This window comes from Hyperoodon ampullatus (assembly GCF_949752795.1).
Source record: "Hyperoodon ampullatus genome assembly, chromosome: 1".
Classification (NCBI taxonomy): domain Eukaryota; kingdom Metazoa; phylum Chordata; class Mammalia; order Artiodactyla; family Ziphiidae; genus Hyperoodon; species Hyperoodon ampullatus.
This window is the reverse complement of record NC_136914.1, coordinates 94,673,209-94,697,719: the sequence shown is the minus strand read 5'-3', so window position 1 is coordinate 94,697,719 and position 24,511 is coordinate 94,673,209. Positions and strand designations below refer to the sequence as shown.

Sequence of the window (24,511 nt, the reverse complement as noted above, 5' to 3'; positions counted from 1 at the left end):
AAAAACGACTAAAGCTGCTACTGCTAACATTCCCAATGAACAGTCTTACTTACTTGAATGATTACTTAGCTCTTAAAAGGAGATGTTGATAATTTCTCATTTGTTTTCTAATTTCTCATTTGTTTTCTAACATAACCCAAAGCTTAGAGACTTTTTTTTTAAAATGGGAGTTAGTGGCCATGATTTTAAAGTCCAGTAAAACATTAAACAAGTTTATGGACATTAATAAAGCTACTATATGAACTCCATTAAACCAAAGCAACAGTTACTGATTTATAGAAAGTGATTTTCAAAATGAGTTCCTTAAGGATCTCAGTATTCTTAAAATTGATCTCAATTAGTTAATATTTATAAAAATAAAAATGTCTACACCTTCGTTTAAGGCCCTGAAAAATTAAATGTCTTGTCTTTTTTTAAAGCTAGTCACCTCATTCTCAAAAAATAGCAATACTCTTCTCATTGATTTTGGTAATATTCCTTAATGAGGTAAATACAGGTAGGTATGTACTTGCCCATATTGTTGACTGAATGAAATATACTGGTTTAAAATACATCTTAGGCAATAAGTAACATCTGGAAACACATCATATTCAACAACAGAACAGAAAGCTTATGAATCATTCACTGATCAGAATGTTCAACCCTGAAATGGTTTAAAAAAAAAAAATGAAAGCTACTCAGAACAAATTAAGCCACTATTCAAGGCATGGAAAATTACCATAAATTTCTTAAAGGTTATTTCCTCAACACACTCAACCACCAAGACACTGGAGGCTAATGTTGGCGAGATGGCAACCCTGAGGGCTCTGACACAAGGCCAGCCCCACTGCAGGGAGAAGCATGTGGCCTGAGAGACGTGACTTGCCTCTGCAAGTTCCAAGCATCAAGCCTGAAACCAGTAATGGCCTCACTAATTAGTAAGTGATGGACAAGAATACTACATTTAAGGAGAGAAAGATAGATGACCAAACAGCAAAGGAATTAAGTAAAACAAAATGGAGAAAGGACAGAGGCAAGTGACTAAGTCAAGGAATAGTCTGAAGCATCTGAAATTGCCATTTTTATAGGTAAAAATGGTTGAATATTGGCAATTTCAGATGTTTCACTTGACAGAACAGAAGCTATTTTGAAATGCTAATATACAACTTAGGACAAATCTAAGTTTTCTTTCTAATATATAATTTAGAACAAATCTACTTTTTTTTTCTCAATAAAGAGGGGCAGGGCTTCCCTGGTGGTGCAGTGGTTGGGGGTCCGCCTGCCGATGCAGGGGACACGGGTTCATGCCCTGGTCCGGGAGGATCCCGCATGCCGCGGAGCGGCTGGGCCCGTGGGCCATGGCCGCTGAGCCTGCGCGTCCGGAGCCTGTTGCTCCGCAACGGGAGAGGCCACAGTGGTGAGAGGTCCGCGTACGGCAAAAAAAAAAAAAAAAAAAAAAAAAAAAAGAGGAGCAACAACTCTGTCCACCTGCTGTTACTTCAATTGCTTTCTTTGAGATAAAGAATACAACACAAATTGCATCCGCAAGGCAACAGAACCCATCTTCTCACAATGTGTATGTCTTCATAAAAGAAATTTTAAAAGAGAAAAACCTCATTGTATGTTTTCAACAATTAACAGTAGAGTTTTTCTCTTATAACACAAAATAATCCCTAGTAATATTCCTGAAGACATACTGATCTAAAATACCCTAATTAACCTCATGTCTTAGGACTTTATCCTGATAATAGAATAATGATTGTTAATATATAATTGAGTTCTTACTATATATCTGGCATTGTTCTCATCATGTTCATATATTAATTTAATCCTTAAAACAATCCTATGGAGTCGATACTATTATTATCTCTGTTTCTGACATATGAGAAACTGAAACATAGAGTAACCCGAGGTCACACAGCTATAGTAAGTGACAAAGCCAGTATTTGAACCCAGGCAGTCTGACTCCAGAGTTGTTTCTTAAACACTACACCTACACTCTACACAAAAATACAGCTACAAGGATATTCATCTCAGAGCTGTTTAAGATAAGCAAAGATTGGAAAAATTTTTTTAAGTGATTAGTTAAAAAATTATAGTATATCCAATACAATGGAATACTATGGTGCCATTAAAAATAATGTTGGGGTAAGTGTTTAATAACATGGAAAATGTTCATGAAACATTATATGAAAAGCCATGTTAGGTAGCAACATAAATTTCTTTATTTTAAAAAAAGCATTTCAGTATGCATAGAAATGCATAGTTATCTCCGAGGATTAAGTTTATAAGTGATTTTCATTTAATTTAATGAATCAGTTTTCTATAATGAACAAGCATCACTTCTGCAATAAGAAAAATTATCTTAAAATTCCTTTACAAAAAAGATAATTCAGAGTTTTAAATACTTTGAGTAATGCCAAATTATATATTCACTTATAGATATACCTGATTTTACATATACATTTTTATTTAACTTTACCTTCCAAAAGCTGTGAGCTAACACTGACAAAATCAATTTTCTTCCGGAGATATCGCTGATTCAGTTTCCAAATGCATGAAATAAATGCATTCTTTTCAGCAGTGCTGCTGGCAACCCATTTATATATTTTTTCAAAATGTAAATCAAATTCAGGATTTTCCTGAAAGAAAAATATACAAAAAATATTGTTTTTGATCATATCCTCTTTTCATTATTGTAAAATATATATTTCAATAAAACAAAAAGAAGCTGAAGCTGTTGTTGGAAAAAAAATCACCATTACAAATCTACTAAAAGAGGGACTTCCCTGGTGGCACAGTGGTTAAGAATCCGCCTGCCAGTGCAGGGTACACAGGTTCGAGCCCTGGTCCGGGAAGATCCCACATGCCGCACAGCAACTAAGCCCGTGCACCACAGCTACTAAGCCTGTGCTCTAGAGCCCGTGAGCCACACCTACTGAGCCCGTGTGCCACAACTACTGAAGACCGCATGCCTAGAGCCCGTGCTCCACAACAAGAGAAGCCACTGCAATGTGAAGCCCATGCACCGCAATGAAGACTAGCCCCCAATCGCTGCAACTAGAGAAAGCACGTGCGTAGCAACAGACCCAATGCAGCAAAAAAAAAAAAAAAAATCGACTAAAAGGTTTTTTCCCTCACTGAAACTGGTAATGTCAACACAAGCAAAACTAAGTTATGTTTATATAATGTCATACCTAAATATCTACACAAAGAGATACCCTCCAATAACTATAAATAAATCAAAATGAAATTCTACTCGAAATGGATGAGATGGAGAATAGATTAGTGGTTGTCAGGAGTCAGGGATTGTTGGGGGGAGGAAAGAGGATGGGTGTGCTATAAAGAGGTAGCTGAGGGAGCTCTTTAAGGTGTTGTAATACTTCTGTATCTTGATTGTAGCGGTGGTTACATGGACCCGCACATAATAAGATGGCAAAGAAGTGTGCACACATGCGTGCGCACACACACACACAGAAAATCGACTAAGTGACTTGCAGAGAATGGTTCGGAGAATTCAATTTATAGCACAAATTTTGTTTACCTCTCAAAAGAAGCTGGATTAAAAACAACACAGTGTTCTGGTAATTTCCTTTCTATGCCCCTTAGGTCTATGAGTGAAAGTATAGGATGTCTACTTAATGGCCCGTGTCTCAGCTTCCTAGTTTATAAGATGACAATGGTTTCTGGTTTCTATGTGGACCTAATTTTTCTTTTAAAATTGCCTATGGGGTTTTAGAGTTATACTTTTTCTTTGATAATGTGCTATTATTCACAGCTGTGAACCTTCTCATTATAACATGTGAGAAAAAATACAATCTATACCCTAGTGTGATTTCCAAGAACAAATGAGGTGAAAAGCAGGGACTGCTCCTGTTTACAATTCTGAAAATACAGAACAATTAAAGGTGTCTCAAAAGTAAAAAATACTGGCCTTTTAAGGTCCTCTCAAATGAAAAAGAAGTTCAACTGGTGTGAGAGAACTGCACTATGCTCTCTACATGTCTCTTAAGCCACATTACAGAAATATTTTCATGCCTCGATATTCTCCCTTGAATTCAGAACTACTTGACTACTGTATAAAATATGAAAACATATGGATGTATACTTTCCCTCACATCCAAGGAATTAAAAATAGGCTCAAATGTTTTTAATGTTCTATAGAAGGCTAATCATGTATTCAATTAATTTAAGGTGTTATTTAGGGGGAATAAAATGTAATAAAGACCATAAGTAGGCAAGGAAAGTGATATGACTTTCACTGTGAAGATCTGGGATAATCTAGGGATCAAGACTTACCTATGGTATAATCATATTACAGTAGCATGGATGTACTAATGAATTTATAGCTCAATAAGCAGAATTAAAGTGACAAAAGATTAAAAACTTTCACTTACAACAAAAAGGTAATTGCACTATAAACTGGTGCAGCCACTATGGAAAACAGTATGGAGGTTCCTCAAAGAACTAAAAATAGAGTTGCCATATGATCCGGCAGTCCCACTCCTGGGCATATACCTGGACAAAACTATAATTTGAAAAGATAAATGCACCCCAATGTTCACTGCAGCACTATTACCACAGCCACGACAGAAAAACAACCTATGTGTCCATTGACAGGTGAATGGATAAAGATGATGTGGTACATATATACAATGAAATACTACTTAGCCATAAAAAAGAATGAAATAATGCCATTTGCAGCAACACGGATGCTACTGGAGAGTATCATACTAAGTGAAGTAAGTCAGACAGAGAACAAATACATATGATATCACTTATATGTGAAATCTAAAATGTGACACAAATGAACTTATCTGTGAAACAGAAATAGACTCACTGACATAGAGACCAGACTTGTTATTGCCAAGGGGGAGGAGAGGTGGGGAAGGGATGTACTGGGAGTTTGGGATTAGCAGATCCAAACTATTATACATAGAAAAGATAAACAAGGTCTTACTGTATAGCACAGGGAACTATATTCAATATTCTGTGATAAACCATAATAGAAAAGAATATGAAAAAGAATATATATATGTATAACTAAATCACTTTTCTATACAGCAGAAATTAACACACATTGTAAATCAACTATACTTAATAAATTTCTTTTAAAAAAAGGTAATTGTGGACAAGGATGTCCACTCTCACCACTATTCAACATAGTTTTGGAAGTCCTAGCCACAGCAATCAGAGAACAAAAAGAAATAAGAGGAATATAAATTGGAAAAGAAGAAGTAAAACTGTCACTGTTTGCAGATGACACGGTACGATACATAGAAAATCCTAAAGATGCTACCAGAAAACTACTAGAGCTAATCAATGACTTTGGTAAAGTTGCAGGATACAAAATTAATGCCCAGAAATCTCTTGCATTCCTATATACTAACAATGAAAGATCAGAAAGAGAAAGTAAGAAAACAATCCCATTCATTCACCACTGCAACAAAAAGAATAAAATACCTAGGAATAAACCTACCTAGGGAGACAAAAGACCTCTATGCAGAAAACTATAAGACACTGATGAAAGAAATTAAAGATGATACCAACAGATGAAGAGATACCATGTTCTTGGATTGGAAGGATCAATATTGTGAAAATGACTATACTACCAAAAGCAAACTACAGATTCAATGCAATCCCTATCAAATTACCAAGGGCATTTTTTACAGAACTAGAACAAAAAAATCTTAAAATTTGTATGGAGACACAAAAGACACCGAATAGGCAAAGCAGTCTTGAGGGAAAAACACGGAGCTGGAAGAATCAGACTCCCTGACTTCAGACTATACTACAAAGCTACAGTAATCAAGACAATATGGTACTGGCACAAAAACAGAAATATAGATCAATGGAACAGGATAGAAAGCCCAGAGATAAACCCACACACCTTTGGTCAACTAATCTATGACAAACGAAGCAAGGATATACAATGAAGACAGTCTCTTCAGTAAGTGGTGCCGGGAAAACTGGACAGCTACATGTAAAAGAATGAAATTAGAACACTTCCTAACACCATACACAAAAATAAACTCAAAATAGATTAGAGACCTAAATGTAAGACTGGACACTGTAAGACTATTAGAGGAAAACATAGGAAGAACACTCTTTGACATAAATCACAGCAAGCTTTTTTCTTTTTTTTTTTTTAACACAGGTATCTTAAAAATTTATTTCTACTTCAGTAAAGAAACAGCCCCAATTACAAAGTCTTAGCCAGTGGAAACCTTGAAATTGACACTCAAGAGTTAAGTAAGATTCAATTTTTTTTTTTTTTTTTGCAGAGCAGCCACATTTAACATTATTATTATTTTTTTTTCTACATCTTCATTGGAGTATAATTGCTCCACAATGGTGCACCAGTCTCCGCTCCACAGCAAAGTGAATCAGTTATACATATACATATGTTCCCATATCTCTTCCCTCTTGCGTCTCCCTCCCTCCCATCCTTCCCATCCCACCCCTCTGGGTGGTCACAAAGCACTGAGCTGATCTCCCCATGCTACAGCAAGATCTTTTTTGATCCACCTCCTAGAGTAATGGAAATAAAAACAAAAATAAACAAATGGGACCTAATGAAACTTCAAAGCTTTTGCACAGCAAAGGAAACTACAAACAAGATGAAAAGACAACCCTCAGAATGGGAGAAAATATTTGCAAACGAATCAACGGACAAAGGATTAATCTCCAAAATATATAAACAGGTCATGCAGCTCAATATTAAAAAAACAAACAACCCAATTCAAAAATGGGCAGAAGACCTAAATAGACATTTCTCTAAAGAAGACATACAGATGGCCAAGAAGCACATGAAAAGCTGCTCAACATCACTAATTATTAGAGAAACGCAAATCAAAACTACAATGAGGTATCACCTTACACCAGTTAGAATGGGCTTCATCAGAAAATCTACAAACAACAAATGCTGGAGAGGGTGTGGAGAAAAGGGAACCCTCTTGCACTGTTGGTGGGAATGTAAATTGATACAGCCACTATGGAGAACAGTATGGAGGTTCCTTAAAAAACTAAAAACAGAATTACCATATGACCCAACAATCCCACTACTGGGCATATACCCAGAGAAAACCATAATTCAAAAAGACACATGCACCCCAATGTTCATTGCAGCACTATTTACAATAGCCAGGTCATGGAAGCAACCTAAATGCCCATCGACAGACAAATGGTTAAAGAAGATGTGGTACATATATACAATGGAATATTACTCAGCCATAAAAAGGAACGAAATTGGGTCATTTGTAGAGACATGGATGGATCTCGAGACTGTCATACAGAGTGAAGTAAGTCAGAAAGAGAAAAACAAATATCGTATATTAACACATATATGTGAAACCTAGAAAAATGGTACAGATGAACCAGTTTGCAGGGCAGAAATTGAGACACAGATGTAGAGAACAAATGTATGGACATCAAGGGGGGAAAGCGGTGGAGGGGCGTGGTGGTGGTGGTGGTGTGATGAATTGGGAGATTGGGATTGACATGTATACCCTGATGTGTATAAAATGGATGACTAATAAGAATCTGCTGTATAAAAAATAAAATAAAATAAAATTCAAAAATTCAAAAAAAATAATTGCATTAGTATTTATAAAGAAATCTAAGAGTCTTGGCAACTCATATGAAGCTTGACGGGAAATGATCTCTTCCCTGGGAATATTTCACATAATGCCATAAAAGACACTGACTGCTCCAGCAGCAACACTCACACAAACCAATATGTGATGCAGGGACTTCCCTGGTGGCGTAGTGGTTAAGAATCCTCCTGCAAATGCAGGGGACACGGGTTCGAGCCCTGGTCTAGGAAGATGCCACGTGCCGCGGAGCAACTAAGCCCAGGAGCCACGACTACTGAGCCTGTGTGCCACAACTACTAAAGCCCATGTGCCTAGATCCCATGCTTCGCAACAAGAGAAGCCATGACAATGAGAAGCCCGTGCACCGCAACGAAGAGTAGCCCCCGCTCACTGCAACTAGAGAAAGCCCCCGCGCAGCAACGAAGATGCAACACAGCCATAAATAAATAAAATTCTTAAAAAAATTATTAATGTGGGCTTCCCTGGTGGCGCAGTGGTTGAGAGCCCGCCTGCCGATGCAGGGGACACGGGTTCGTGCCCCGGTCCGGGAAGATCCCACATGCCACGGAGCGGCTGGGCCCGTGAGCCATGGCCGTTGAGCCTGCGCGTCCAGAGCCTGTGCTCCGCAACGGGAGAGGCCACAACAGCACGAGGCCCACATACCGCAAAAAAAAAAAAAATTATTAATGTGTGATGCAAAATGGCTAATATTAGGCTATGTATAAAAATTTTATGTTTTATATCCACATGTAGCATACACACACCAAGGTGCCTGCATAAAATGAAAAAAAATCCATTAAGCAAGTCAGCAATGAGGTGTCAGCTGAGGAAAGCATTCAAATAAGCATTCAGCAATGTTAGTGAATTACACAAGTCAATGGGGTTATGAAGTGTGGAACTAATGAAGAGAAAAAGGCTTTTTAATAAAGGTGAATTTCTAAAAAGCCTTTGAAGTATTTTGTCTTAACAGAAAATCTCTACTCTTGATCCTTCCCATAACAGAAATTATTAAATAATTGAAGTGTTTTTTAAAATCTCATTTTCATGTTCTTTCCAAATACATATACATGCACCCACATTCAAAGCACCTGTCAGACCCCGTTTTCCACATCCCACATTTTTCTAAAAACTGGGTGCTTTTTAGGAATAAAGCAAAGGCCCAGTTTGCCTAAAATATTTAAAGAAAAGGCATTCTCTACATTTTGGAAGAAATCTCAACTCTACAGATATGCAGGAGTCTCCTAAAGCTGTTTCTGCTTCATTAAAAAAATCTTCTTGCACCTTACTCAACTGCCTGTCATGCTGTCCAGCTTTTAGTTCCTCAGAGGTTTGTACCAGGTCAGCATAAAACCAGATTTTTATTTTATCAGACTGCTCTACAAAGGTAGTTTTCACTTCTCTGTGCCTTTTTAATCACTGTATGAGACTTGTAGAGTTCAGTCAATGGGCACATGTAGTTACAGTACTGTAAGCCTTGCCATCAGCCCCATCCACAGTACAGTAGATGCGGTGCAAGGCATTCGCTAGAGCTCTGGAGGTGCCTCTGGGCTGCAGAGGAAGATGAGGGGGAGGGTTAGAGAGGCTGAAGAGGAAGAAGCACCTACTTTAACCTGAGGGGCTCTACTTTATTTCTTTTTTTTTTTAAAAAAGGGTATTGCTGTGAAAAGCCTTGAACTGTCAGGAATAAAGGTGGCCCTTTATCACGATTATTCAATTTTCCTGGAGTTTGAGTGTGACTTAAGGTGTAAGGCATCTTATTCTTTAAATCTTGTTTAATACCTTATTTAATGTCTTATATCTTATTCTTCAAAGTCCTTAAAATAAGGGGTGAAACTCACTATCACTGCCATCACTTGAGCCACAATATTACCTAAGGAAGATTCACTTTGGTTATATTTTCTGTGATTTCTGAACTAGGTTTTACCAAAACAATGATTTTTTTAAAAAACTACTCACACAACACACCACTTTAAAATCCATACTAATTTATGGATTTTATACTAAGTATACCTCATCTAAATATAGAAATGTACAGTCAAGGTTATTTTGCTCTAGTTATGTAGCCTGTGAACAAACATAATTGTAGCTCAAAAAAAAAAAAAGCACAAACAATGAAACAAGCTTACATACATACTTATTTTAAGTAGCCTGCGAATGAGAAGTGAGAGAATGGAAGGTTGGATAATACATTTTAGACTAATTGCTGGTTAGGTGGTGAACTACTGGGTCACAAAACAAGTTTAGATCATCTTAGAAGACAACATACTATGTTATAAAATGAAAGACACTTTCTGAATTCATGTCAAAGAACTAACAAAAACATACTTTAATAGCATCCTTGGCATCTACCACAGCAAGGTCTCGAAGGGCCCAAGCAATCTGCCTTTTGTAGAAATCTCCTTTATCAGATTTCTTGACTTTGACCACCTTCACCTGCACGGGGCGTTCAGTTGTCACTGTTGAATAAAACACACACTTTCATTAGAGACATTATTCATTTCCTCATTCTTCATTAATTCATTGCAAACACAGCTGTCAGGTGCCTGTACACAATACTAAAACAGGAATAGTATTTCATAACAAATGCTGTGACTGAGGAATACACAGAATACTAATGGAATAATCTAAATCGGACTAGAAGGTCAGAGGCAGATTACTTGAGAAGTAAAACTCTTAAAACTCAAAAATAAGAAAAAAAATTCAGATTAAAAAAATGGGCCAAAGACCTTGACAGACACCAGACCAAAGAAGACATATAGACCACAAATAAGCATATGAAAAGATGCTCCACAGCATATGTCATCAGGGAAACGTAAATTCAAATGACAACGAGATACCACTACACACCTATTAGAATGGCCAAAATCCAGAGCACTGACAACACCAAATGCTGGTGAGGATGTGAAGCAACATGCACTGTCATTCACTGACGGTGGGAATTAAAAATGGTACAGTCACTTTGGAGGAGAGTTTGGCAGTTTCCTAACAAAACTAAACATACTCTTACCATATTATCCAGCAACTGCATTCCTTGGTATTTACCCAAAGGAGCTGAAAACATATGTCCACACAAAAACCTGCACACGGATGTTTATAGCTGCTTTATTTATAACTGCTAACTTGGAAGCAATCAAGATGTCCTTCAGTAGGTGAATGGATAAATAAACTGTGGTACATCTAGACAATGGAATGTTATGCAGCACTAAAAAGAAATGAGCTATAAGCCATGAAAACACATGGAGGAAAGTTAAATGCGTATTGCTAAGTGAAAGAAACCAATCTGAGAAGGTTACATACTATTTGATTCCAATTACTATATGACATTCTGGAAAAGGCAAAACTGTGGAGACAGTAAAAAGATCAATGGTTGCCAGGGACTGGGGAAGAGATGAACAGGCAGAGCACGGAGGATTTTTAGGGCAGTTAAAATACTCTATATGACATCCATCTGTCCAAACCCAACACCAAGAGTGAAACCTACAGTAAACTACGGACTTTGGGTGATTATGATTTGTTAACGTAGGTTCATTCTTGGTAACAAATGTACCACTGTGGTGAGTAGTGTTAACAAAGCGAAAGGCTATGCATGTGTGGGGAAAGGGGCATAAGGGAAATCTCTGTACCTACCTCTCAATTTTCTTATAAACCTAAAGCTGCTCTAAAAAAAATAAAGTCTTAAAAATGTATTAATGCTAACAGGAGTTATTATTTACGATAGTATTAAAAATCTAGGAATAAACAAATACCTAGGGGTAAATATAACACATGTGCAAAGCCTTTAAAATTATAAAACTTGGGACTTCCCTGGTGGTCCAGTGGTTAAGACTCCATGCTCCCAATGCAGGGGGCCCAGGTTTGAGCCCTGGTCAGGTAACTAAATCCTGCATGCCGCAACTAAGAGCCCACATGTGGCAACAAAGATCCCTCGTGCTGCAACTAAGACCCGGCACAGCCAAATAAATAAATAAACATTAAAAAAATAATAATAATAAAATCATAAAACTTATTGAAAGTCTTTAAAACTATAAACCTTATTGCAAGGCATTAAAGAAGACCAAGATAAATGGAGAACCATACCATATTCATGAACAAGAAGACTTAATATCATAAAATGCAAGTTCTCTCCAAAGTGAACTACAGATTCAAAACAATTCCAATCAAACTCCCAACAAAATTTGGAACTTGATTCTAAAATTCAGATGAAAAACAAAATACCCACAAGACAACATAAAATCCAGATATAAGAAAGGATCCAGAAACAAACACACTCACACTCATCACTATAAACATGGACACAGGTAAAGCAAAGACTGAAATGCGAAAGGTAAAATTATAAAACTTGTAGAATGTAGTATAGAATACTTTTATTACTCCAGGGTATGGAAGGATATCTTAAAGAAGACACAAAAAGGGAAAGCCATAAATGATCAGACTGATTAATCTGATTTCATTAAAAGGCATCACAAAAAGTGAAAAGATAAGCCATAAACTGGCATGCATACAATCAGCAAACTAGTATCCAAATTACATACAGAACTTAAAGAAATCGGTAAAAGGACAACCAACAGAATAGAAAAACGAGTAAAAGGCTTAAACAGGCAAATTTCTTAGGCAAGAAAATTAATGGCTAATAAATCCATGAAAAGAAGCTCAATCTCATTATTATTTAGGGACATGCAATTTAAAACCACAATGAGATTCTATTTCACACCCACCAGATTGGAAACAACAGTCTGTCAAAACCAAGTTTAGATAGGATGTGGAGAACCCGAAACACACACTGCTTGTGGGAGTGAAAACCAGTACAACTACTTTTGAAAATAATCTGCTATTAGGGTAGTGTTGACCATTCACTGCCTATGACCCAGCAATCTCACATTTAGGTGTCTACCCTAGAAGATTCTTGCCTGTGTACACTGGCAGACAAAGACAAACATGCTCACAGAAGTGCTGCCCGAATAGCAAAACCTGGAAACAAACCTCCTGGTCATCACTGGTAGGATGGGTAAGTAAACAGCAGTACTCTCAGAGTAGAATACTACACAGCAGTGGAAATGAAAGAATTACAGCTACGGGAGAAAAACAAGAGATAACACTCACAAACACAAACATACTGTTGAGTGGAAATAGTCACAAATGAATACCTGTGCTATGATTCAATTTATGTAAAGTTCAAAGACACGCAAATATAACAATGTATATTCGAGATTACAAACACATATGGTAAAATGATAAAGAAAAGCAAGGAAAGAGTAAATCAAAACTCAGGATACTAGTTACCTCTTAATGGGGGAGGGAAGGGAATGGGAGCAGGGCAGGGCACACAGGAGACTTCAAAGGTAATGGTAAAATTCTTCTTATTCTGGCTAGTGGTATATACAAGTGTTCACACCTTGTATGTATGTTACAGAAATACTTTTGTGGGACTTCCCTGGTGGTGCAGTAGTTAAGAATCTGCCTGCCAGTGCAGGGGACACAAGTTTGATCCCTGGTCTGGGAAGATCCCACATGCCACGGAGCATCTAAGCCTGTGCGCCACAACTACTGAGCCTGTGCTCTAGAGCCCTGAGCCACAATTACTGAGCCCGTGTGCCGCAACTACTGAAGCCCAAGCACCTAGAGCCCGTGCTCCACAACAAGAGAAGCCACTGCAATGAGAAGTCTGCGCACGGCAACTAGAGAAAGCCTGCGCACAGCAACGAAGACCCAACGCGGCCAAAAATAAATTTAAAAAAAAAAGGAATACTTTTGTATCTACTCAAGATTTAATTAAAGACAATTGAAAAAAAACGAATTTGCTGGCCCAATTTTCCAATCACAGAAACAATGAGAATATTTTATTTCTGAAATTGAATTTCTTTTTTTTTTAAAGTGATACATGGTCATTCTTTTATTTTTTCAATTTATTTATTTGGCTGCATCAGGTCTTAGTTGCAGTTCACAGGATCTTCTTTGTGGGATGCAGGATCTTTCATTGCAGCACACAGGCTTCTCTAGTTGTGGTGCGCAGGCTTAGCTGCCCCGTGGCACGTGGGATCTTAGTTCCCTGACCAGAGATTGAACGCATGTCCCCTGCATTGGAAGGCAGATTCTTAACCACTGGACCACCAGGGAAGCCCGAGAATATTTTAAACAATGAGGAAATGACCCCTAGGGAATAAAAGAATAAAAGAATGCCAAACAGGAACCTTGACTTACTAAATACCCACCTGTGGCGCACAAAAAACAGTTCTTTTTCTTTTTTCCTGCTTTGCAGACATTGACAATACTCAGCAGGCGTTCGTCATTTGGTGTAAAAATGTCTCTTTGTAATGCGTGCTTGATTGCTGTCATCTTTACTCAACTGAAAAAATTCAGAGGACAGATATTATACTCATTCTCAAAATCATTCTATCTTACATTGTTCCATTTAGGATTAAAAAAATGATCTTATTTATGGCAAATAAGTGTAGGTTGAATGATTTAATACATTAGTACACCTACATCATAAAAATAAAAAGTTGTATGTTTGGAAAAGAAATTAGAGAACCAGTGGTATCAAACTCTAAAATCTTTGGAAGTGTTCACTAAATATTATAATATTTTTTAAAAATTTAGGAAAAAATTAAAAAACCCATGCCCAATCTTCAAATATAAATTCCCTATATAAAGAAGTCTTACAACTCAACAATAAAAAGACAAGTAACCCAGTTAAAAACTGAGCAAAGGATCTGAATAGACATTTCTCCAAGGAAGAGATACAAATGGCCAATAAGCACATGGAAAGATGCGCAACATCATTAGCCATTAGGGAAATGCAAATCAAACCCACATTGAGATACCTACCACTTTACACCGCTAGGATGGCTAAAAATTAAAAAGACAAGTGTTGGTAAAGGTGTGGAGAAAAAGGAAGTCTCATATATTGCTGGTGATTATAAAATGCTGTAGCCACTTCAGAAAACAGCTTGGTGGTTCCTCAAAAAGTTAAACATGGTTTGCCATATGACCCAGCAATTCCACTCCTAGGTATATACTCAAGAGAACTGCTAAACATATGTCCACACAAAATCATGTACCTAAATGTCCATAGCAGTATTGTTCACCATAGTCAAAATGTGGAAACATCTCAAATGTCCTGATGAACAGCAAAATGAAATATATCCATACCGTAGAATATTATTTGGCCATAAAAAAGGAACAAAGTACTGATACATACTACAACATCAGTGAATCCTGAAAACATGATGCTAAGTGAAAGAAGACAGTTACAAAGAACCACATATTTTAGGATTCCATTTATGTGAAATGTCCAGAGTAGACAAATCCATACAGATGGATTGATTTGTGGTTGCCAGGGGCTGAGGGCAAGGAGGAATGGGGAGTGACTGCTAATGTGTATGGGGCTTCTTTTTGGGGTGATGAAAATGTCCTTGAATTAGACAGTAGTGATGTTTTTATAACCCTTTGAATATACTGGAAACCACTGAATTATATACTGAAAAAAGGTGAATTTTATGGTATATTAATCATCTTTTTTCAAATATAACTTAGGTTACATACTTCAAAAAAACTCACTGCAACTTTATTTTTTGAATATACTGTATATATATATTTGTGTGTACATACATTATTATTTCCAATGCAGATGTATAGTATTTCATACGTGTGAGCTTGCTTAGGAAATTAACTCCTAGTTCTAACACTGCTTCTATGGGAAAATGAAGAAATTATGAGTTTTAAATAAATGACTTAGAGTGAATTTTTATAACACACGGACACTTCTGTAAACTATAGGTATCTCCTATATTTTACTCAATCTGTAAAACTTCTATCTCTGCTCCAACTCAAAAAATTGCTTTTCTCACAAAACTCACACTTCTATCCCTCTTTCACCTCATCTCTGCCTCTAGTCTCCTGACGGCCCCCTCCTTCCTGTTATCCTAGTCCATCTGGCCTCTCCAAGCTTAATTTCTTTTCCAACCTAGCCTAGAGGCAGTGTTCGTTTTCCTACACCCACACTACCCCCTTCAATGATCTTGCTCCATTTGTAGACCAGTTCACTCTGTTCACCAATCTCCATAAACTATCTTTTTTCTCTACTTTTCTTGGCTACCATATGCCATTTAAGAAGGCCTCATATCCATGTTCACTGCACTCATTACAAATATTTAAATCCAATCAAAGCTAAACTTTCAAAGTTGCTCAGCAGTTCCTTAACACCTTCTTTGATGATTCCTCTTCCTACTCCCCATCAGTATTGCAAATCCTTATTTCTCTCCTTCAACCCCCAATGCTAGTGTCAGCCTCCTCCCTCTCTGCAAATGGCTTCACCGTCTACCCTGCAGAGAATATAGAAGCTATGAAGAGCAAGTTTCCCCAACTGCTTTCTTCTTCATCTCTCTACATTTTTACCCATCCTAACCTCCATTCCACCTATTATAAAATGTCCATGTTACTATCCCTTAATATGTTCTAGGGCCTACACACTGTGTTAAAAGCTCAACTCTATCCTACGCCCAAGCCACGCTGGATACTGGCCAGTTTGCTTTTCTGTCTCTAGGCTCTTGTTTGTGCAATTTCTTTTCCTGAAATTCTTTTCTCCCTGGGAAATTCCAATTCATCCTTAAGATCTTGCTGAAATGTCACCTCTTCTGTGAAGTAGTCACACACTCAAGGAAAAAAAGAAATTCCTTTCCTACTTCTCTAATATTTCCCCTCTATTCTGCTAACATAGCACTTACAAACCATATTGTCTAGCTAGTTGTATTCTCTCCCCCATTAAAAGTATTTCCTTGCAGGCAAGACCACGTCTTATACATCTTTGTATTCCAAGAACTTGGCAAAGACATACCAGGCATTTAATAAATTAACCAAAATGACAGCACCAAATAACATGACAACTAAAGCATTCTGCTGATTTTCCTTCATCTACACATAATTTATCCTTTCTGCTCCTGCTGCCAACACACTAACCCAGGTTCACATCAACCACATCTATTAAACACCACAGCATCTGGTTATCTCTTTGCAAGCTTCTACAACCCCAAAACTCTCGACAAATAATATTAAAACATAGCTTTCATCACAATATACCCTTGCTCAACATTTTCCTAATGTTCCAAAATACAAACCTTCCACTCCAAGCTCTCTGTTCATTCTGGTCTTTAAATCTTTGCTTAGGAGCTTTTCCATGCAGGGAGTATCATGTATCCAAACCCTAATTACACTCCATAATTTATATGAAGTTGATTCAATAAAGATCTTAATCCAAACTGATCTCTCCTCTCAACTGCTACAGCACTTATTGTATTTACTAAACAATCAAGCACTTGCTGTCCAACTGGTTTGTAAAATCACAAGCTCCTGGATCTCAACAACTCTCTTGAAAGAAAAGGGGGATGGGGGGTGTTCTAGCATAGTTTTGTGTCCTTTATTAGTGGGTACTCAACAAATATCTCTTGCGGTAACTTGAACTGAATAGTAAAAGCTGGTTAAATGAATGACTAATAGTGGTCAGCATCTACCACCCAGTCCCTGTTTGGTCAAAAGCAAAGGACTGACTGTATGGTAAGTGGTAAAACAAGACTGGACTGGGCAGAGTTCATAAAGGAGTTAGTAATAATGAAAAGCACTATGCGACTCTCATTCATTCGGCAAATATCGATGCCTGCGAAGTGCCAGGCAGAATTCTAGGTTACAGTGGTGTATATGACAGATATGTCCATGAAGACAGGAAGAGCCATGCCTCCAATGGCATCTACATTCTCAGGGTGGAGTGATTAACTCTCCAGTCTTTACAGTACATTTTTTGTAAGTCAGTGAATGAACCATTAGAGGTCCTCCTAAACTATTTCCCCCGTTTAAGAACCCATGTCTGACCGTGTTCCAGTGGCAGTCAGCCACAATACTCTACACTGGTTCTTGTTTCCTTAAATTCAGCTGGATCATTACAGGGTGTGGCAGGTAACTTGTCTGTAGGAGTGCCATGTCAGTGAGTGAGTGTGGGCTGGGCCCTGTACGCTCTCGAGACATCTTAGACGTGGAGCACTGTCCTCCAGAAGAGAACACGGTGCCTGGAGCCAGGGAAATGCACTTAAAAGATTTAGAAGAAAATGTGGATTTGGACCCCTGCTGCTTCACGCCAGAGAGCAAACGGATCAGGGCCCTTTTTTACAGTGAAATCTGGTTTTCACGGGCGGAACCGGAAAGGGGTGTCAGGATTGCCCTCCCAGCCCCCCGGGGCGGGGATGCTCCTACCGGACTCTGCGTCTTACCCAGACAGGCAGGAAGAGAAGTGGGCCCTGACGGCGGAGGGAGCGGCACCCGACCCCCCGGTGCTGGGCCAGCGGCGGAACTGAGGAGCCGCCTCAGACCCTGGCGTCCACCCGTCCGCTCGTCGGTGCGCCGCCGCCAGGACCGCCCGGCAGCCGCGGCCGAAGGCTTACCGCAAGGCCGGACCGAGCCCGCCTGTGCCGAGGCGAGTCCTCCACAACAGAGATGGGACGGGGCTGGAGCGGCCACGGCCACGAAGACGCGCTCCTCAGTCGAGCGGCCAACCGGAAGCGGCCGCTCGGCCCCACCTCCCCTATCCGGACACGTGACCAGCCTCCACGCCGGAAGTCGGTCGGGTAGAGCCGGAAGGAGTCGCGGCAGAGGCCTTGGCGAGGGGTGGGGGTCCGGTCTCGCCGTAGGGGAGTGTCTAAGACAAGCAGGGGCGGGACTGCATCGCTCGGAGACTGACTCGGGAGTGGGGCATTTGGTGCTGCGTGTTAGTTTCTCTTGAAGAGTTATTTATTCAGCTGTTTTCAGCAGTTCTTTTTTTTTTTTTTTTTTTTTTTTTTTTTGCGGTACGCGGGCCTCTCACTGCTGTGGCCTCTCCCGTTGCGGAGCACAGGCTCCGGACGCGCGGGCCCAGCGGCCACGGCTCACGGGCCCAGCCGCTCCGCGGCACGTGGGATCCTCCCAGACCGGGGCACGAACCCGCGCCCCCTGCATCGGCAGGCGGACTCAACCACTCCGCCACCATGGAAGCTCTCAGCAGTTCATTTAAGAAGAGATGCGATTACATGTTTTCTTTCTTGCACACGTAAAGCTCTGTTAACTCTAGATACTTGCTGCTTATGGCATGGAGAGTTTAAATGAATTAAATCAGAATGGGGGGGGGGACGCGGGGGACCAAGACACCAGCACTTAAAAAAATGTTTTTAAACTTTTTTAGGCGCGCAGCATATGTGATCTTAGTTCCCCCACCAGCAATCGCACTCGCACCCCCTGCAATGGAAGGGTGGAGTCTTAACCACTGGACCGCCAGGGAAGTTCCCACTAGCACTTTTCACATCTTTGGGGAAAATTCTAATATGCAGCTATGGTGGAGAACCATTGATACAATGACGTTGGTATTTTAAAATGTGATCTGTGGACCAGCTGCTTGGGCATCATCTGGGGGTTCTTTAGAAAATGCAGCCTCTCAGGCTTACTTCAGATCCACTGAATGGTAATCTACATCTTAACGAGATGACGCCTGTTCACGTTTAAGTTTGAGAAGCACAGGTGATGCCAGTGTTGCTGGTTGCAAGGCAAGTGATTTATTTATTCCATATGTTTGGCATCTGTTTTATGCCAGGCACTTTGATCGAGGTGCAGAGGTGATTCAGACATGAATCTCACCCTGAAGACGTTCCCGGTATGGTAGGGCCAAACAAGGTATACATACAAATACATATAAAATAAGACAAAATAAATGACCAAAGAGAGATACAGGTCAGATAAATGTGCTGGTAATTCAGAGGAGCGACTTCTTTGCTCTAGCTCAATACCGTCCTTTGCAAGGGTTCTGCAGGGACCCGTTCAATGCAAGCATTCGTTCATTTGAAAACAGAGCCACCTCAATGCTGGGCACTGTATTCGGTGCTGGAGATACAAAGACAGGGATCCCACTAAGAAGGGGACACACCGTCATTGGAGAGACAGAATTAAATAGAGGGATAAATTACAGTCTAGTGTGGTAAAGTAAACAACAAAAGTAGAAAAAAAGAGATGTAGCGCCATAGGAATGCAAAAGAAGGTGTAACTCACTCTGTCGAGATGGATTCACTGAGAAAGGGACAAATGAGCTGTGCAAAGTATCTTTCAGTGTTTAGCTGAAGATATAATTTGGTAGAAAAATCAGCAGACACAGTAGGGACCTGTTTGCTCCTGAGATCAATATGCTGTAGTCAATGCTACTTGAAATGCTTTTCAGTTGCATTGAATGACTTCCCTTTTAAGAGCAAGATCTGATCTGATCTTTAGAAAGACCTCTTGGGTCCTTCCTGCTCAGTCCCAGAATGCTTACTGTGGACACTCTTTATATGACAGTTGCATGTGCTATTTTGTCCTTTTTTTTTCTTTCTCTTTTCTTTTCTTCCTTTTTTTTTTTTTTTTTTTTTTTTTTTACCTGTATGTTTACAGCCCTCTTCAAAGTTGGGAAGTGAATTGCTTTTCAGAAGCCTGGACTTCTTCCCTGAACTCTAGATTTGTTGTTGTTGTTCTCTAGTTTTTTGGTTTTTTAAATTAATTTTTCCTGCAGTATAGTTGCTTTACAACGTGAACTCCAGCTTTGTGTATCCACTGCCTCCCCAACATTTCCACTCGGATGTCCATTAGGCATCTCAAACTAAAATTTAAAAATTTCTAAAAATTAAATTCTCCTTTCTCCCCTCCTCTCCTGGATTCCCCTCAAAGTAGAGGCTGAAACAAAGGCTTACGTGCAGTATTTTATTTGGGACTTTGATAGCAGGGAGCAAGTGTGAGAGAAGAGGGAGGGGAAGTAAAACAAGGAAGAGGGAGAGGCATATAAGGATGTGTTATTGAGTTCGTCGTCACCATATCTGAATGTTTTCTTGATCCCTTAGGACTTTCTGGGAAGCTTCGTGAGATGATTCGCAAAACTGTCCACTGAAAGCCAGAATGGAAGAGGCATTTATCTGTCAGCTCCTGTCTCCCTTTGATCAAAGATTAATGCCCCTGGCCATTAACTACTCCACACTTCCCAAATGCACAATTGTGAATGCCAAGCTGACTTCCACATCGGAGAAGTCCCGAGGAAGAAGAGAGGTGCAGTCATATCGTACTTGCCCAAAGTTCATCAAACTCTCTTCAGAAAAGTTTGCTGCAGCAGTGGTTGGAATAAGAGGCTGAAAGGATTTGAGGTGGTGACAGAAGATACACAGATGCTGTCCATTTCAGTCCACTCTTTGTACCACTCACATCCGCTTGGCCTTTCGTTACGTCTGGTCTTTTACAGAGTCCCCTTCAAGGTGATGGCCACCTACTATCTCTGCGAAGACTTAATATAAGAGAGTTGGTGGAATAATCTTCAGTCCCTGCTGCTACACTGATGCCAAGACCGTGCTTGTTTTCGTTAACTCCCTCCTCTACTATCCATCCTAACCTCCCTTCACCCTGGGCCAGCACGTCAGCTGATCTAGGTTGTTTCCTCAGCGAGGTAACTGGAACCTTCAGCCTTTGTTTACCTTGCTCTGGTTGGGCCATGATTGTGTAATTGCCTGTTCAACTTATCCCTGGGTACAGAAACACCAAGATAAGCCTCATTTGAATTCCTTCCAGATATATTCCTCCCTACTGCTATTGTATAGCAACAATCCCAGATTTTTCTGCCAGTCACAGTTGAGTACTCCCACTACTGTAGTAACTCTTTCCGTTGCTACGTGACTACTGCCATGAGAAACCAAGTAACCAAATGATAGTGAGGGAGTTTCAAGTTCAGTGAAGCATCCTCCACCCAACTCGTGGAGAGCTAATTATTGTAATCTAGCAAAGCCTAAATTTGGGAGGCAGGAAACACAGATTCTGTGAGTGCATCACTGGAAGTGATGATAAAATGGGCCAATCCTGCTCCCATTCTGGGGTTTCCAGAGCTATGTCTTTAGCTGTTGGGGACAGCTGGCTACTTCTGAGTGATGAGGGATATGGCAATATCAGTGGAGTCTCTGGTCATGTGTATATTGTCACCTTTTTTTTAGGAGGATGCTGTAAAATGGATTCCTTGGTTAAAGTAGCATTGATCAGGATACTATAATTCTGGTGTTATGGATGTTGGCAGAGTCACTTCAGGCAGGAAAGACAAACCTAGGAGTCTGTAAATATTTGTACTTAGGGCCACTTCTCTCTATAAACAAAGCTAACAATAAAGAATACTGCTCCAAGCTCTACCAACTGGCAAGATTTCACTTCACCTTTGTTCTTTAAAGCCACCCCTGAGTGGGGCTATGTGCAACAGCAGTCCAGTTTTTCCTACACACCAACACAATGTGCCAACCCATCTGTGAACCAGGCTCACATGTTTTGTTCTGAGATAGGTAGTCATAGGGAACTCCAAGAGGGCATAGGAGTGAGCTGAGGAAGAGATACCAGTGCTATAGAAGTGCCATGGGAGTTTGAGTCACCCATTCATGTAATTTACAATACTTGTGTCTTCTGGACCTGCTCAGGCTCAGTCCTATACCATTTACAGACTTCATTGGATTGCTGCTGTACCCATGCACTTATGACTTAGTGGATCTGATAATATCCAGCTCTAGTGTTCCCAAGGAGAATAGTTCTCTGCCTCAGGCATGGCCTTGCAGAACAGTAAGGCTCTGTGATGCAACTCTCTTACTGGGGGCTTTCCAGAGATTTCGCACAGGGCTCTTATCCATCACAGATACCTCTAGCACCCTTAGATCTGTGGGAACAAATGGCCTGAGCGTTAGGCAACTAGCATCATAGCCCTTCTGTGCAACATATCCAACCGATAGGTACTTTAGTTTTACAATAAGTTTATTCCAACATCCTTCTGGGAAACATATTCTGGTGGTTCTCTCATCTCACATAATAAATTCGTTCTAACACTTCTGCTCCCCTGAGTCTTCTGATTCCTTTCTCAATACACGTTCAGATTTGTTCTATGACATCTCATTTAGCACAGGCCATCAGCATAGCCAAGCTTTAAGGAGGTGTTGAGGCTTTGTATTAGGACTGGGTCTGGGTGTCCTTGCCAAAACATTAAATCCAGAATCACAGGTGAATGGCCCCATGTCATAAATTCTCCCATATCCAGCCTTATAACCTGATTTCTCTGGTTTAGTGCTCTAAATATTCACTCTTACAAATAACCCCCTGGTTTCTATTAGACAGTTTTGCAACTCTTTCTAAGTTCATCTATAGTTCAGTGGTTCTCACCTGGGATGATTTTGACTCCCAGGGGACTTTTGGTAATGTCTGGAGACATTTTTGGTTGTCATTACCAAGGGGGTTCTACTAACATCTAGTGAGTAGAGGGCAGGGATGCTGCTGAACAGCCTGCAATACACAGGACAGCTCCCACAGCAAAGGATTATCCAGCTCCAAATGTCACTAGTGCCGAGGTTGAGGAACTCTGGTCTAGTTCTCCCTGGAGCAGGGATTGCAATCCCCACATAGGTTTGCTGAGCTCTGACCCTGGTTACAGGCTTGAGGCAGTGGTCGTTGGGGGAAGATATTGGGAAAATTAAGGTAATAAATTAGGCTCTTGCTTCAGATATATTCTTTGAAGTAGTTCCAGACAATAAGAGGCTGCTTTCCTTTATCGAGAGAAAGGAGTCTGTTGGCACAGAGGATGACAAAAAATCTGGGGGTTTAAGATTATAAGACAAAAAGCCAAAAAAAAAAAGATTATAAGACATGTGCACACAAATGTCCCCATTCTAGATCTCAAAGTTTCATTATTTTCCTATCAGGGCCCTAGGTTTGACACGAGTAATATTTTAAGGCTGTGCATTTAGACTCCTTTGCCGCTCTGCCACCCTTTTGATTATATGTCAGAGCTGACTTTTAGCACAGTCGGCTCAGTGGCTACTCTGCCCTAGAGGCTTCTGGCTTTCACAGTGTGCCATGATTTGATTGTTGGCTGAACAGAGCCTGTCATTTTCTTTTGTTAAGATCTCCAAAGCAGTTAACAGAAGTTAGCCCACTTTATGACTATCATTGCTCATAATGCTCAAGTACCATAGCCACATGTAATTCAATGTTTCATCTTCTGTCTGCACCTCATTCTAATCTACAACAGTAGAGAGTCTTGGTAATTAGCAATGCTACTGTATGCCAGGGGTTGTCACCACTTGCAATTTACCACCAACTACTTAATCACCAGCAAGGGTCCTTATTGTTTTGTGATCAGTGCTGTAGGATCAGCCTCCAAAATCCCATACTGAGGCTTTACATTCTGGAGTCACTTTTTTTTTTTTTTAAATCAGATTATAGTTGCTTTACAACGTTGTGTTAGTTTCTGCTGTACAGCAAAGTGAATCAGCTATATGTATACATATATACCCTCTTTTTTGGATTTCCTTCCCATTTAGGTCACCACACAGCACTGAGTAGAGTTCCCTGTGCTATACAGTAGGATCTCTGGAGTCAATTTTGATGCCCAGTGCTCCCCTGAAAGCAGAGCCCCAAACAAAGGCTTAGGTGCTAGTAGTTTATTTGAGAAAATGAGTTCAGGGAATAGACTAAGGGGCCCAGGGGAAACAAAATAGAGAAAGCGGAAAAGCCAATACAGGATGCATTATTGAGTTGACAAATGCAGTGGGCGATTTGTTGATTGATACTGTGGAAACTTCTGAGAAGACTTAGCGAAATGGATCTCAGAATTCTGTACTGAAGTGAAGAACAACAAAGAGAACGCACTTATCTATTGGCTGCTATCTGCCATTGGTTAAGCTTGCACCACATGCTTCTAATTGCGCGTGTGCACTGTGGGCTGGTTTCTGCAGTATCCCACGCTAGAAGCAGGGAGTGAGAGAGGCAAGGTGCTGGAATATTGTTCTTGGGAGATGATCTTGAGGTTGAGGCCTGCACAGAATTGGTCACTGCAGCAACACCTGGAATAAGAGGTGAGGCTGAAAGTATTTAAAATAATGCATGAAAGATTTCTA

General features: G+C 39.9%; 1 protein-coding gene across 1 annotated transcript in view; it reads right to left on the bottom strand.

Moving 5' to 3' along the window:
- The window catches only part of EXOC1 (exocyst complex component 1), a 64,183-nt gene extending 46,116 nt beyond the window's left edge, over positions 1 to 18,067 (bottom strand). Inside the window, exons 1-4 of the mRNA XM_079711131.1 lie at positions 18,002 to 18,067; positions 13,784 to 13,917; positions 9,900 to 10,030; positions 2,462 to 2,621 (exon numbers count right to left, since the gene is read on the bottom strand). Coding sequence (XP_079567257.1) covers positions 2,462 to 2,621; positions 9,900 to 10,030; positions 13,784 to 13,907 — 415 coding nt within the window. The 5' untranslated portion in view covers positions 13,908 to 13,917; positions 18,002 to 18,067. The remainder of the gene's footprint in view (positions 1 to 2,461; positions 2,622 to 9,899; positions 10,031 to 13,783; positions 13,918 to 18,001) is intronic.
- Between the last annotated feature and the right edge of the window lie 6,444 nt (positions 18,068 to 24,511).